Here is a 16,375-nt window from a genome sequence, read left to right as displayed (position 1 = left end):
ATATTAAACCTAGTACTCAATAGTTATATTTTTTGCTCTCTTCCTCCTCCGATTTTCCCCTGTCAAGTAGACCCCACTGTCTGTTGTTTCCTTCTTTGTGTCCGTAAGTTCTTATCATTTAGCTCCCACTTGTGGATGAGAACGCGTGGTATTTGGGTTTCTGTTCCTGCATTAATTTGCTAAGGATAATGGCCTCCAGCTCTATCCATCTTCCTGCAAAAGACATGATCTTGTTTTTTTTTTTTATGACTGCCTAGTATTCCATGGTGTATATGTACCACATTTTCTTTATCCAGTCTGTCATTGATGGGTATTTAGGTTGATTTAATGTCTTTGGTATTGTGAATAGTGCTGCAGTGAATATTTGTGTGCATGTGTCTTTATGGTAGAATGATTTATATTCCTCTGGGTATATGCCCAGTAATGGGATTGCTGAGTTGAATGGTAATTCTGTGTTTAGCTCTTTGAGGAATCACCATATGCTTTCCAGAATGGTTGAGCTAATTTACACTTCCATCACCAGTGTGTAGGTGTTGCCTTTTCCCCGTAACGTTGTCAACATCTGTTATTTTTTGATATTTTAACAATAGCCATTCTGACTGGTGTGAGTTGGTATCTCACTGTGGTCTTTATTTGCATTTCTCTCATGATCAGTGATATTGATCTTTTTTTCATATGTGTGTTGGCTGCATGTATGTCTTCTTTTGAGAAGTGTCTGTTCATGTCCTTTGCCCACTTTTAATGGGGTTTTCTCTTGTAAATTTAACTTCCTTATAGAGGCTTGATATTGGACCTTTGTCAGATGTATAGTTTACAAATATTTTTACAACCATTTTATAGGTTGTCTGTTTACTCTGTTGATAGTTCCTTTTGCTGTGCGGAATCTCTTAAGTTTAATTAGATCCCACTTGTCAATTTTTGCTTTTGTTGTGATTGCTTTTGCTTTCTTTGTCATGAAATCTTTGCCCATTCCTATGTCCAGGATGGTAATACCTAGGTTGTCTTCCAGGATTTTTATAGTTTTGGCTTTTACATTTAAGTCTTTAATCCATCTTGAGTTGATATTTGTGTATGGTGTAAGAAAGGGGTCCAGCTTCAATCTTCTTCTTATGACTAGCCAGTTATCCCAGCACCATTTATGGAATAGAGAATCCTTTCCCCATTGCTTGTTTTTGTCAGCTTTATTGAAGATCAGATGGGTGTAGTTGTGTGGCCTTATTTCTAGACTCTTTATTCTGTTCCACTGGTCCATGTGCCTGTTTTTGTACCAATACCATGCTGTTTTGGTTACTGTAGCCCTGTAGTATAGTTTGAAGTTGGGTACCATGATTCCTCCAGCTTTGTTTTCTTGCTTTGGATTACCTTGGCTATTTGGGCTATTTTTTGGTTGCCTATGAATTTTAAAATAGTTTTTTCTAGTTCTGTGAAGAATGTCATTGGTAGATTGATAGGAATAGCATTGAATCTGTAAATCGCCTTGGGGAGTGCAGTCATTTTAATGTTATTGATTATTCCTATCCATGTGCATGGGATGTTTCTCCATTTATTTGTCTCATCTCTGTGTTCTTTGAGCAGTGTTTTGTAATTCTCATTGTAGAGATTTTTCACCTCCCTAGTTAGTTAGATTTTGTTCTTTTTAATGGATGAATAGTATTCTATCGTGTCTATATACCAAATTTTCTTTATCCGTTCATCTAATGTTGGACATTTAGGTTGATTTCATATCTCGACTATTGCGAATAGTGCTGCAGTAAACATAGGAGTGCAGCTATCTCTTTGACATACTGATATCATGTTAAGCAAACATTAGCAGACCAAATTCAGCATTCTATAAAATAACTGCATTATAATTAAATTGGGTTTAATCAGGAAAGCAAGTTTGGTTCCAAATTAGGAAAAATCTCTTAGTGTAACTCACCGTTTTAGCAGATCAAAGGTGAAAAAGCATGTGATAATTCAGATTCTTTAATCTGTATTCATATGGTAATTGAAGAAAATGGCAAAAAATATTGCCAACCATGATAATGAAAGGTTATAATTGGGTGCTTTGGAAAGAATTGAGAAAATTACATAGAAGAAAAATAGTGCTTTCAAATTAGGTATGGGGAGATTGAGCTAGTTAGTTTAGCCAGAAATTAAAGAAGGAAACTATAAACATACACTCATTGAGTATTCCTTTAATGAAGGACCATGGCTTTTTCTTTGAGTAGGGATTCAATGAATGGAATATGGCAGAGGATTTCTTATATAATCCATGCATATATGCTTTATACAGTTTTCAGTCTCAGTCTCTTTACAGAGGGGAAAAACCCTGAAGAACGTATCTTGAAATCTGAAAACAGGATACTCCTAGGTTTTATGACTTTGTCCTAAACTTTTTGCCCAATACTTGTCCAAATCATATTTGTTATGGTAGAGAAGTAGGTTATGAAAGCAAGAGTGAAGGGGAAGGTTATCGCATAGATAGTTTGATAAAGCCAATTATGTTTTATTGTAATCATTTGTTGACTATATAAAGGATTTTTTTTACTTCACTATAAGCAATAGATTGCTTTTCTCTACAGATTAATGCATTTTTTCATCTCAGATTTCAAAATTGAGTTTTTCTACTTTTGTGGATTTTTATACTTTTTAAGCTAAGTAAAGGAACAAATAAGTAGTAACACTCCAGTGTAGGAAGGACTGATTAGATATGTGTGTGTGTGTGTGTGTGTGTGTGCATGCAAATATACACATACATGTATGCATATATTAGATTAGCATATATATATAATTTATATATTTATGTATCTTAGTATATGAATAAAATTGGTGGACAAAATTAGTTATTGAGGCTATTTTTTAGAAACATTTAAAAATTGTAGTTGAGTTGTTTTATTGAGGCTATTTATTTTTTTCAAGACAGAGTCTTGCTCTGTCACCCAGCTGGAGTGTGGTGGCACAATGTGGGCTCACTGCAACCTCTGCTTCCCAGGTCCAAGCGATTCTTTCATGTTAGCCTCCTGAATAGCTGGGACTATAGGCATGCACCACCATGCCCAGCTAATTTTTGTATTTTTAGTAGAGACAGCGTTTTACCATGTTGGCCAGGCCGGTCTCAAACTCCTGACCTCAAGTCATCCACCCACCTTGGCCTCCCACTGTGCCTGGTATTGAGGCTGTTTTTTAGAAACATATTTAAAATTGTATTTGAAGTATTTCTTAATAAAATTATGTCCCAACTATTTATCAATGTTGTGTCTATTGGGAATAGTAGTAGTATGCTTGGTATAATGTTTAAACTGTTGCAAATTGAGTTATATTTAGTTGAAAGTTAAATTGCACAATATGAGTAGCGTATCTGTATTTCCAGTTTGGTATTCTTTGATCCTGGAAGGATGGACGGGCAAAGGGGAGTTGTTAGTCAAGTGGTGCGAAGTTTCAGTTAGACAGGGGGAATAAGTTCTAGTGATCTGTTGCGCAGCATGGTGACTATTGTTAACAATCATTTTTTGTATATTTCAACATTGTTAAAAGAGTAGACTTTAAATGTTTTTACTGCAAAGAAAGAATATGTGAGGTGATGTGGAATGCTAATTAGCATGGTTTATTACTTATTTACCTATTATTATTATTCTACTACAATGTAGACATGTATCATAACATTATGTTGTACCCCATAAACATATGCAATTTGTTAATTAAAAAAATATTTCTAAAAAGATGAAAAAAAAACCCAATTCAGAATGTTTATGTATTGTGTTTTATTGTTCTAAAAGAGAGGATTTTTTTTTTTTCCAGGCAACCTAATGAGGCCTCTCTTGAATTATGGTATTGCTTGGTGAGCATATATATATTTTTAATGTTACTTTCCAGAATAATGTTGATTAATTTATACAAATTAGTTGTATTTTTATATTACTGTTGCAGTATGTCTATGGGCTTTCTGGTTGAAGAAAGTGAACCAGTAGTTTGGAGAGGCCTTATGGTAATGTCGGCCATTGAGAAATTGTTGAGGCAGGTAAGAATATTGCTTTAAATATAATTTTATCATTGGCAAAGCTGTGGTTAATACATTTGCTGATTGGAGAATTGTTAAAATTTGCATTCAGGAATCAGTTGATGGGATGAATGTATAATGCGTAATATGGCATCTAATGAGTTAATGTGGTGCCAAGACCAAACTTCACTGTTAACATGATTTAATCTTTCCCATTGCTTGTGAGTACTAAAAATTCTATTGTCTTACTTGATACCGTTTTCTTGCTTTGGCTGTGTCTGCAGTAAGAAGACCAAATCTATTTTTATAAGTTATCTGCCTTCTTTAGATTTGTGATTAATCCCATTGTGGCCAATATTGAGTTATAAGGGCAGTGTAGAAATTCTACAGATGTAGAACAAAATTATATAAACCGATGTATTTGTGATTTAAAATTGCTCCAGAAAAAAGTAAAATTTTGTTTTGAGTATATATGGTTATATATTTGCATGTGTAATATCTGTCCAATCAACTTTAATTTAGCCTTAAGAAAAGAAGAGAACATTTGATTGGATAATCTAAAAATATCAATTGGGCTATATGTTATTTATAGTTAGCTTGGAATAAGTTTTATTTTTTCTTAGTAGATGTGAGTTTGTAATTGTCTTCTAGGTAAAAGTTAAAAGTAATTTGCATTTACTTCATCAACTTATAACAGTTACCTTTTATTTATTCAGATTCTACTTTGGGTCAGGCACCATACAATAGGTTGATAATTCTAATGGTAGATACTCCTATATTCATTTTCAGGTATACAATTAAGTAGATGAAATCTGTCTTGAACTCTGAAACTCTTCTTTTTTCACTATAACATCTTGCCTTTCTACCACTTTTGCTGCTTGAATTGTGATAAATGTGCTGTTTGATTTTTGGTCCTAGTCATTTAAGTCTCTTGGTTTCATTTTCTCCTCTTTTACTGTCAGATCCCGTAGTTGGTGATTTCATTTAAACTTCCCAAACCACCCCATCCCCACCAATTCCTTTGTGACCTTGACTTTTATTTGTCTTGATTAACCCACCCTCTGTTTTCTCTACTGCTAAATACTATCAGAGAATATAGAATAGTTGTGTTAATTGCCTGCATTATATACTTTTGATTTTTGAATTTAGCTACCTTTAGCTACCTTCACAACACTTCAGTCATCAGATTTTACGTGTTGTTATTCTCAAAAAATATTTGGGGAATTTGGTAGTCTAGCAGAGGTCCAAATGAAGATTTGGCAAAAACAAGCTCTCTGACACATAAATTGTATAAAAGTTACAGTTTATTGGTCAGGTGTGGTGGCTCACGCCTGTAATCCCAGCACTTTGGGAGGATGAGATGGGTGGATCACGAGGTCAGGAGATAGAGACCATCCTGGCTAACACTGTGAAACCCTGTCTCTACTAAAAATACAAAAAAATTAGTGCCGCGTGGTGGCAGGTGCCTGTAGTCCCAGCTACTTGGGAGGCTGAGGCAGGAGAATGGCGTGAACTCGGGAGGCGGAGCTTGCAGTGAGTCGAGATCGCGCCACTGCACTCCAGCCTGGGTGACAGAGCAAGACTGCGTCTCAGAAAAAAAAAAAAAAGTTTGTTTTGAGAAGCATGGTGGATACATTTTCAGCAAACATACTATAGAATATCAGGATAAAGATGGGGTAAGAAAATGGATTCATATTTTATTGGGATGCTTTGAGGTTACCTAGAGTATACCTATCTTACAGTCTTTTGTGAAGTCACTTTCATGTGTGCATTTTATTGGGAGCTGAAAAGCTGGTATTTTAGGCCTACACTGGGACTAATGCAGATCATCAGAGCTAAGGAGTGTTTTCACTTTTGTTTTGATTTAGAAACCAAACCATTATTTGGTAAATTTAACATCCTTAATGAAAATTCAGTAGCTAGATAGAACTTTTGTACAGCAGTGGATTGTAGGGGGTACCTGATTCATTGGCTCATTTTAAACAATTGAATATAACATATATACAGAAGAATGTACAAATCATGAGTATAATTAGATAAATTATCCCAAAGTTGAAACACCTATATAATCGTCATTTAGAACAAGATAACTAGAACAATACCAGTGATCCAGAACATCCTCTCATGCTCCCTCCTAGTATCCATTTATGGGGAGAAGAAAAATACTGTAGTCATTCTGACATCCTGAACTAGAAGTCTGGTTTAAAGTTGTTTTGTTTTTTTCTTTTTCTCCCTGACAATACTTTGTTGAGCTAAAATTATGCATACAATGAGATGCATAGATTTTCAGTGTATAATTCAGTGATTTTTGATAAATATATATACCTATGTAATCATAACCCAGTCAAACTGAATAGCATTTCCATCCTCCAAGTGGGTTTCCTTGGGCCCCCTTCTGTTTCATCCCATACCCATAGACAATCATTGTTGTGATTTATGTCACCATAATGAGTTTTACATGTTTTTAAATTTCAAATGAATAGGATTATACAGGATATAGCTTTTTTTTTTTTTTGAGACAGAGTTTCGCTCTTGTTGCCCAGGCTGGAGTGCAATAGCGCCATCTCGGCTCACTGCAACCTCCGCCTCCCAGGTTTAAGCAATTCTCCTGCCTCAGCCTCCTGAGTAGCTGGGACTACAGGCATGCGCCACCACGCCTGGCTAATTTTGTATTTTTAGTAGAGACGGGGTTTCTCCATGTTGGTCAGGCTGGTCTTGAACTCCCAACCTCAGGTGATCTACCTGTCTCAGCCTCCCAAAGTGCTAGGATTACAGGCGTGAGCCACTGCAACTGGCCAGGATGTAGCTTTTTTTGTATATGGTTTCACTTAGCCTAAGGCTTTTGAAATTCATGTTTATTGTTGCATATAATAGTAGTTGGGTCTTCTTTATTGCTAAGTAGGATTCCATTGTATGAATATAATAAAAAGTTTTATTTTTTTTTCTGTTGATGAATATTTGGGTGGTCTCCAGTTTTGGGCTATTGTGAATAATACCTCTATAATACTTTCACAGTTGTTCGTAAGTTTTCCAGTTGCTTCACATTTTTGTTAACATTTGGTGTTGTCAGTCTCGTTACTTTTAACCATTCTAATAGATATAAAATGTATCTTGTTATGGTTTTAATTTGTGTTTCCCTGATGATCAATAATATTGAGCCCTTTTCCACATGTGTATTAGATCTCATATTTTCTTTTGTGACGTGTCTGTTCAAGTCTTCTACTAATTTTTTTAATTTTTTTTTTTTTTTTTTTAGTAATTGAGTTGTAGGAATTTGTACATATTTTGGCTATGAGTCCATTGTCAGGTAATAGATATTGGGAGTATTTATCCCAGTCTGTGGCTTGTCTTTTTATGCTGGAGTTTGAATTTTAATAAATTCCAATTTCTTATCTTTTTTATGCTTAGTGCTTTTTGTATCCTAAGAAATCTTTGCCTGTTTACCCCAAGGTTATAATGATAAGAATGTATTTATTTTTTATTCTTTTTTAAAATTCTTAATTTAAAAATTTTATGGGTATATAGTAGGTTAGTATATTTATGGGGTACATGAGATATTTTGATACAGACAGGCACTGAGTAATAATTGCATCAGGGTAAATGGGGTATTCATCCCCTCAAGCATTTATCCTTTGTGTTTCAAACAATTCAATTATACTCTTTTAGCCATTTTAAAATGTACCATCAAATTATTTTTTACTATAACTACAGTCACCGTGTTGTGCCAGCAAATATTAGGTTTTATTCATTCTTTCTGTTTGTTTGTACCCATCAACCATCCCCATTCCCTCTACCCCCACCACCCTTCACATCCTCAGGTAACCATCTTTCTATGCTCTATCTCCATGAGTTCAGTTGTTTTAATTTTTAGGTACCACAGATAAGTGAGAACATGTGATGTTTATCTTTCTATGCCTGGCTTATTTCAAATATTTGAGAGGACTTGAGTGTTGTGATCTAAGCTGTATCTGCTTTAGGGGCCACCCCAAACCTAGTAATGCTTGGTTCTTGCAGACATGCAGAGGTACTGCCTTGATGGTCTTGGACAAGATGTGGGTGAATTCTCTGGATTACCATGCAGAGGCTCTTGTTCTCTTCCCTTACTTTCTCCCAAACAAAGAGAATCTCTCTCTGTCTGTTCTGAGCTACCTAAAGCTGGGGATAGGGTGACACAAGCACCCCTGTGTCCTCTACCACTGTGACTGTGCTAGTCAGACCTGAAGCCTGCACAGCACTGGATCTTGTCCTGCTGTTACCACTATCCGGCTACTATGTTTGCTAAAGGCCCTATAGCTGTCCAATCAGCAGGTGGCAAAGCGAGACAGGCTTGTGTCCTTTCCTCAGGGCAGCGAGTTCTTCCAGACCCCAGGTGGGTCCAGAGATGCCATCTAGGAGCCACAGACTGGAGTCAGAAACCTTAGAAGTCTACCTGGTGTTCTGTTATACTGCTGCTGAGTTGGCAGTCAAAGCATGAGGTGCAGTTCTTCCCATTCTTTCCTCCTCTTTCCACAGGCTGAGGAGCCTCACTCTGTGGCCACCAGCACTACAGACCCACAGGGCATACTTCTAGGCTTCCACTGATGTTCACTTAAGGCCCCAGGGCTCTTCAGTCAGCTCGTGGTGAATGCTGCCAGGCCTGAGACTCACTCTTCAGGGCAGTGGGCTCCCCTCTGGCCCAGAGCAGGTCCAGAAATGCCATCCAAGAGCCAAGGGACCTAGGACCCTGCATGGTGCTTCACCCCACTGTGGCTGAGCTGGTACCTAAGGGCTAGGCAAAGTCTCCTTTACTTTTCCCTTTGCTTTTATCAAGTAGATGAAGTCTGTCATTGTAGCTACCACAGCAGGGAGTGTGCTGTATCTTACCTTAAGCCAGCACATCTCAGAGTCTCACCCAAAGGCCCGTGGCATAGTTCCCGGGTATTGCTGCTGGTTATTCATGGCCCAGGGGCCCTTTATTCAGCAGGTGTTGGTCCTGCCATGACTGGGTCCTTGTCTTCAAGGTATCAGGTTACCTTCTGGCCCAGGGCATGTCTAGGAATGTCATCCAGGAGCCTGGAATGGGGTCCTCACAGATCTGCTCTGTGCCCTGTCCTACTGTGGCTAAGCTGGTATCCAAGATGCAAGACAAAGTTCTCTTTGTTCTTCCCTCTCCTGTCCTGAAGTGAAGAAAGGGTCTTTTGTGAAGCCACGACCTGTGCAGCCTGGGGTTGGGGGAGTGTTGGTGCATGCACTCCATTAGCTGCCCTGGCTGCTGTCTTAGTAGGTCGTGTGCTTCCCTGGTCCACTGGCTCTGAGCGCAGCTCAGCTCTAGGACCCTCCTAGGAGCTGCAGTCCTTGTAGCCTAGACTCCCTTTGAAGTTTATTTAGAATCCCAGAGCACTCCAGCTCGTGGTGATGAGGCTTGCCGGAACTCAGGTTCCGACTGCTGGGATGAGCGATTCCCCTCTGGTTAGGGCCCATCCAAATGCTTCCTCTGTGGGCAGGTGTCAGGTAGGTGCAGCCCGGTTCTGCTTTTTGCTATGATGGGGCAGCACAAAGTTCAGTGCAAAGTCTCACAGTTGCTGCATTCTCCCTTCCCACGCACACAGATTCTCTGTGCCACACAGCTCTTGGGCGATGGGGGAAGGGTGGAGACCACAATTCAAGACTGTCTTTCCTGACCTTTTCACTGTGTCTTTCAGTAATATAAAATTGAAACCAGGTATTCTGAGTGCTCAACTGATTTTTGGTTCTTATGTAGGTTCTGTGTATGTGTGTAGAGAGTTGTTAAATTTGGTGTTCCTGCGTTGGGGGCGGGGGGCAATTTTTGCAGCCTTCTATTCCACCATCTTGCTTTGCTCTCTCTCTCTTTTGTTCTCAAAGCTTTATAGTTCTGTCTTGTACATCTTGAATTAATTTTTATGTGTGAAGTAAGGGTCAATGTTTATAATTTTTTATAGTTTATACAGTTATGTTAGCATCATTTGTTTGAAAGACTTCCCTTTCCCTGAATTTATTTATATATTAGATAAAAATCAATTAACTGTATGTGTATCATCTATTCTGGATACTTAGTTGTGCTCCATTGATCTGTTTGTTTAATCCTTACTGTAAAACCACATTGTCTTGATTATTATAGCTTTATAGAAGGCTCAAAATTAGGAAATGTGCATTTTCCAACTGTGTTTTTTCAAGATTGTTTTGGCTGCTCTAGTTTCTTTTACTTTTCTATGTATTTTAGATTCAATTTGTGCAGAAAAGGCATGTTGATACTTTTATTAGGGTGATATTCAATATATAGAACAATTTTGTATGAATTGAGATCCTGACAACATTGAGTCTTCTAATCTGTGACCTTTTCCTGCATTTTGTTAGAGCTTCTTTAATTTCTTGGAGTAATGTTTTATAGTTTTTGACATATAGGCCTTCTTTTGTTAGATATATCTTTTATGCAATTTATATTTTTTGATCATCTTGTAAATGAGTTGTTATTTAAGTATTGAATTTCAAATTGTTTGTTGCTAGTGTACAGAAACATATACTACTGATTTTTGTACATTAACCTTGAATCCTGTGACTTTGCTAAATTTTAATAATCTAGTAGTTGTTTAGTAACTGTATTAGTATCTTGTGTGTACATTTATGTTGTCTGCAAATAAAACAGCTTAATTTCTTCCTTTTCAATCCATTCCTTAAATTTCATTTTCTGGTCTTCTTATTGCCTTTACTTACTGTCAGTATAATGTTGGACACAGGATTAGAGTAGACATCCTGGCCTTTATCCTGATTTTGGTGGGGAAGAACATTAAATATTTCGTTGCTATGAAAGATGATAGCTGTAAGATGCCCTCTCTCAGGTTAGGAAATTCCTTCCTGTTTCCTTGTTTCCTGAAAATTTTTATTGTTAATCATAAATGTTGAATTTTTTCAAATGCTTTTCCCTCATCACTTATTGAAATGATCATATAATTTTTCTCCTTTATTCTTTTTAATTTGGTTATTCTGACTGATTTTCTGATGTTAATTTTTTCTTGATCATATTTTAATTACAATGAGTAATATTGTAATTATAGTTGTCCCTCAGTATCTGTGGGGGATTGGTTCCAGGAACTCTGTAGGTACCAAAATCCATGAAGGCTCAAGTCTCTTACATAAAGTGGTGAATGTGGTATTTGCATATAACCTACACACAGCCTCCCTTTAAATAATCTCTGTATTACTTATAATAACTAATACAGTGTAAATGCTGTGTAAATAGTATTATACTGAATTGTTTAGAGAATAATGACAAGATAAGTCTGTACATATTCAGTACAGATGTAACCATCCATTTTTTTCTGAATGTTTTTGATCTGCAGTTGGTTGAATTCATGAATGTGGAACCCATGGATATGGTGGGCCAACTGTACTTTTACTACATTGCTGGATTGAATTTGCTAGTGCAGATATTTTGTTAGACTTTTGCATTAGTGTTTGTGAAGAATATTGGTTTGTAATTTATTTTTCTTGTAATATTTTTTTCAAGTGTTATATGAGAGTTAGCCTGGCCTCAAAAAGTAAGTTGGAAAGTACTTTCGTCTTCTGTTTTGTGAAATATCTTGTGTAAAAAATTTATTAGCTTTGGTTTAAATGTTGGTATTTGATGGAATTTATTAGTGAAACCCAGGCTTGGCATGCTTTGTTTTGTTTTGGGTTGGGAGAACATTTTTGACGACTAATTCTATTCAGATTTTAAATTTTATCTTGTTTTAATTATGTTAAATTGTGTTTTATAGGAATTTACTTCTTTTACTTTAATTGTATAATGTACACATATTTGTTCATAATATTTTCTTGTGTTTTTATATGGATATGGGATGTAGCAGTGTTCTTTCCTTATTTCTAATGTTAGTAATTTGTTTATTTTTCTCTTTTATTCTTGATTGTTCTTGCCAGATGTTTATAAACTTTACTGTTTTTTTTCAAAAAACCAACTTTTCACCCTTAGACATTTTTCTATCGTATGTTTGTTTCTTATTTCATTGTTTCTGCTTTTATCATTATTATTTCCTTCCTTTCATTTATATCAGGCTAATATACCCTTCTTTTTCTAGCTCTTAAGGTAGGCAGTTAAATAATTGATTTAAATTTTTTTTAAATACAAGCAGTTAAGGCTATAAATTTATCTCTTAGGCGTTGCTTAAACTTTCACAATTCTGATACGTTGGTGTTTTCATTGTCACTCAGTTAAAAGTAGTTTCTAATTTCCTTCTTTTGTCTACAGATATTTTTGGTATGTTGTTTAATATCTGAACATTGGAAGATCTTCTTAATAACTTAATGGCATTGATTTCTAGTGTAATTTTGTTTTGGCTAGAGAATACACTCTGTAACATTTCAGTGTTAAAATGTTTTGAGATTTTCTTTTTGTGGACCAGCACCAGCATGTGATCCATCTTTGTGAATATTTCATATGCTTTTGGAACGACTGCATTTTAAAATTATTTTGGTTAATGTTCTGTAAATATGATTTAGGTCAGGTTGGTTGACAGAGGTGTTCAAATTTTTTTGTAACTTTACTGATTTGTTTGTCTAGTTACTGTATAAATTAATGAGAGAGGAGTGTTAACATCTCCAGGTATGGTTGTATATTTGCCCATTTCTCCCTCTATTTCAATTTTTACTTAATATATTTTGGAGTTCTGTTATACTCTCATATGTTTTGAATTGTTATGTATTTGTGGTGAATTTGCCCTTTTGTTGTTATTGAAATACTCCTCTATATCTCTGGTAAATTCCTCATATTGAAGTCTACTTTATCTGATACTAATATAGCCACATTTGCTTTTTTTATGTATACAATTTCATGGAATTTTAAAATTATTTTACTTTTAACCTTCTATTTCATTATATTTAAAGTGAGTCTCTTGATTTCAACATTTAGTTGTATCTTACTATTTTATTCAGTTTGATAATCTTTGCCTTTTAATTGGAATGCTTAGTTTATTTACATTTAGTATAATTATTAATGGTTGGGTTTCAGTCTACCATTTTGATTTTTTCCTTATATGTTTCATCTGTTTTTTCTTTTTTCTTACGTTCTTTGAATAAATGAAATATTTCTTGAATTCCATTTAAAATCTCTATTAGCTCCTTAGCTATCTATCCCTCTTGGTATTATTATTCTATGACTGCTTTAGGGATTATAATATGTTTTCTTATCACAGTCTTCTTAAAGAAAAGTTAATATTATGCTATTTAATATGAAGTTAAGAATGCTGTGTCTCAGTCCATTTAGTGTTGCTATAAAGGAATACCTGAGGCTGGGTAATTTATAAAGAAAAGAGGTTTATTTGGCTCATGGTTCTACAGACTGTACAAGAAGCATGGCACCAACATCTGCTTCTGGTGAAGGTTTCAGGCTGCTCCCACTCATGGTGGAAGGCAGAGGAGAGCCAGTATATGCAGAGATCACATGACAAGAGAGAGGAAGCGAGGCAGGGAGGAGATGCTAGGTTTTTTTTTTTTTTTTTTTTGACAACGAGCTCTTGTAGAAACTAACAGAGTGAGAACTCTCATTACTATAAGGATGGCACCAAGCTGTTTATGAGGGATCCTCTTCCATGACCCAAGCACCTCCCACTAGATTCCACCTCCAACACTGGAGATACAATTTCATCATGAGGTTTGGAGAGACAGCTATCCAAACTATAGCACCTTGTAACAATACAGTACCACTCACCATCTCCTGTATTTTATTGTGATATATTTTAACTATAATCCATTATAAATCTCACATACAGTGCTATAAAACTTATTTAGTCATCTTTTAAGCTAGTTAATAAAACAATCTTTTTTTTTTTTGTGAGACAGGGTCTCACTCTGTCACTAGGCTGTAGCTCAGTGGCACAATCTAGGCTCACTGCAACTTCCGCCTCCTTGGTTCAAGCAACTCTCCTGCCTCAGCCTCCCGAGTAGCTGGGATTACAGGCCACCACCAGCTAATTTTTGTATTTTTAGTAGAGACGGGGTTTCACCATGTTGGCTAGGATGGTCTCAACCTCCTGACCTCGTGATTTGCCCGCCTCGGCTTCCCAAACTGCTAGGACTACAGGTGTGAGCCACCACGCCTGGCCACCAAAACAATTTTTTTATTTACTTGCACACTTGCTATTTCAATACTTTTCAATTTTTCTTTAGATCTGAGTTTAATCTGGTACTGTTTTTCTTTATCTTAAAAACCTTCCTTTAGTTTTTTTTTTTATGGTGTGGGTCTGCTGGTGATGAATTTTCTCAACTTTTATTTATTGGAAATGTCTTTATTTTTCCCTCCTTATTTTCACTGCATATAGAATTTTGAGTTGACATTTTAAATTCAAGTCTTAAATGATGTTCCACTGTCCTCTGGCCTTCAACTGCTACTACCATAGTAGTAGTTTCTTTAGTTGTTCTGTGAGTGAGATGGTTTTTTCTCTGGCAGTTTTCATAATTTCCTTGTTATCTTTGGGTCATTTTTCTTGCCTATCCCTTAAATATTGATGCTTTCCAGAATTACATCCATAGCTCAATAGCTAAGGGCATGGACTCTGAAGTCACATCTGTCTGAGTTTATTCCATTTTCAATATCTAATAGCTGTGTGACCTTGGGCAGAAACTTCTCTGAGCTTTTGTTTTCTCATCTGTAAATGGGGTTGATGGTAGTTACCTCATCATGGGGATTAAATGAGTAATTATGTGTCATATGCTTAGGAAACCTGGTGTCATGTACATGAGTTTTGTTATTATTTTATTTTATCTGGATATACTTTTTTTTTTTTCACATTTTAACTTATCTTGAATTAAGATGCATTTTGCAACTGATGGCTTTTCAGCATTGCTTTATCCCTGTATTGAAGTGGGGTCCTTTCAGAGAGGTTTTGTATTGTTTCTGCAGTCACCTGGAATGCTTTAACTTGAGGCACTTTCAATTTAATTATCTGTTAGAAGTTTTGGGGACCACTCTGGTGGTATGAATACAGATTGGAAAGCTGTGTGTATACCAACTGGTGGTTCCTGTTGTTGAGGAGGTGTGTTCTCCCCTCTGCCATGGCCCAAGTTGAGAGATTTCTTTCTAAATTGTGGATTTATATATTATTTATCTTTGGTTTAAGATGATGTAGTCCTTTGGGATCCTAGCTTTTTGTAGGATTCTCCTATTAGACCCCAATTTATCTTAGGCGTTTTTTTCGTTTAGTGCTACACAAAATAATGATGCATCTTATAATTAGTGGTGTATTAGATTTGTTGATGTTATAATAGGTATCAACATTGTTACCAGCATTATCCCTGAGACACCTCTTCTGTCATGGCTTGAATTAATATTGATTATAGTAAGGGACAGTAATGAATTGAGGACTTCTCTTTGGTTAACATTCATATTTGGAGGTGTGCGATTGATTTAGTGGGAGGAAAAGGAGTTAGTAAACAGGAAAAGAAGTAGTTCAAAAGGTAGGAAAAATCTAAGGATACTAATGTCATGAAGCTTAAAGGTTTGGAGCAATGATTTTCCGACATATCTGTATATTAGAATCATCTAGGGATTTTAAACAATTTTCAAATTTCAGCTCACACCTCAGACCAATTAAATTAGAAATCCTGGGCATGTGACCCAGGCATTATCACTTTTGGAACTGTCCACCTGATTCCAGTCTGTGGACAAGTTTGGGAATCACTGGTGTGGAGAGTTTTAAGAACGATAGGTCAGGGAGAATAAGGATTGAGATAGGGCAAGGAATAATAGATGTTAGGTGGAAATTTGTAAACCTTAACTAGAACAGGGAGTGAAAAAAGATTATAGGGGTTTAAGAATACATTTGTAACAATACTATGTAGGTAGAGGTGTATTCTACCTACATAGAGAGTATTGTATTCTAAAATAGGCCATTCAAGAATTTGGGGGCTGGGTGAGGGAAAGGAAAGGAAAATAGGATGGTAGCTTAAGGAGGAATGGTATATCAAATTAAAGCCTTTTTTTTTTTCTTAAAGAGGACAGCCATACCTTTTACAAGGTAAAAGGATTCAGTGAAGAGGCAGTGAAAATTATAGAAAATGAGAGGATTGTTTTAAAAAATTATGAAAAGGCAAAAGGGAATAGGATTAAAGGTCAGAGAGGTAAGTTATTTTTGACAAAGAAGTTCTTCCAAATTTGTGTTTGGAATAGAAAAAAAAGGGCAGATAAAGTAATCCCATCCTACCTGACACTAAAAAGAGGTTAACAAAAGGTATTCTTCCCAGTAGACAGGAAAAGATGGTGCATTTATTTAATAGAGCAGTGATGCACAGTTTTTAGTGTTCATGAAAATTACATGGAGAACTGATTTAAAATTCAGATTTATAGGCTTTCTATTCCACTCTCCCACTTGAAGATTTTTATTCAGTAGGTCCTAGGTATGGCCAAGG

The 16,375-nt window shown here is 36.0% G+C and overlaps 1 protein-coding gene across 6 annotated transcripts in view; it reads left to right on the top strand.

Moving 5' to 3' along the window:
* NUBPL (NUBP iron-sulfur cluster assembly factor, mitochondrial) overlaps positions 1-16,375 on the top strand; it is a 352,593-nt gene that overhangs the window by 69,020 nt on the left and 267,198 nt on the right. For all 6 annotated transcript variants that reach the window (XM_063645949.1, XM_063645948.1, XM_055291598.2 and 3 more), the window contains exons 5-6: positions 3,781-3,820; positions 3,910-4,000. In XM_063645949.1, coding sequence (XP_063502019.1) covers positions 3,781-3,820; positions 3,910-4,000 — 131 coding nt within the window. The remainder of the gene's footprint in view (positions 1-3,780; positions 3,821-3,909; positions 4,001-16,375) is intronic.

Source organism: Symphalangus syndactylus, chromosome 9 (assembly GCF_028878055.3).
Source record: "Symphalangus syndactylus isolate Jambi chromosome 9, NHGRI_mSymSyn1-v2.1_pri, whole genome shotgun sequence".
Taxonomy (NCBI): domain Eukaryota; kingdom Metazoa; phylum Chordata; class Mammalia; order Primates; family Hylobatidae; genus Symphalangus; species Symphalangus syndactylus.
The sequence above is the reverse complement of the archived record's forward strand: the minus strand, read 5'-3'. Positions and strand labels throughout refer to the sequence as shown.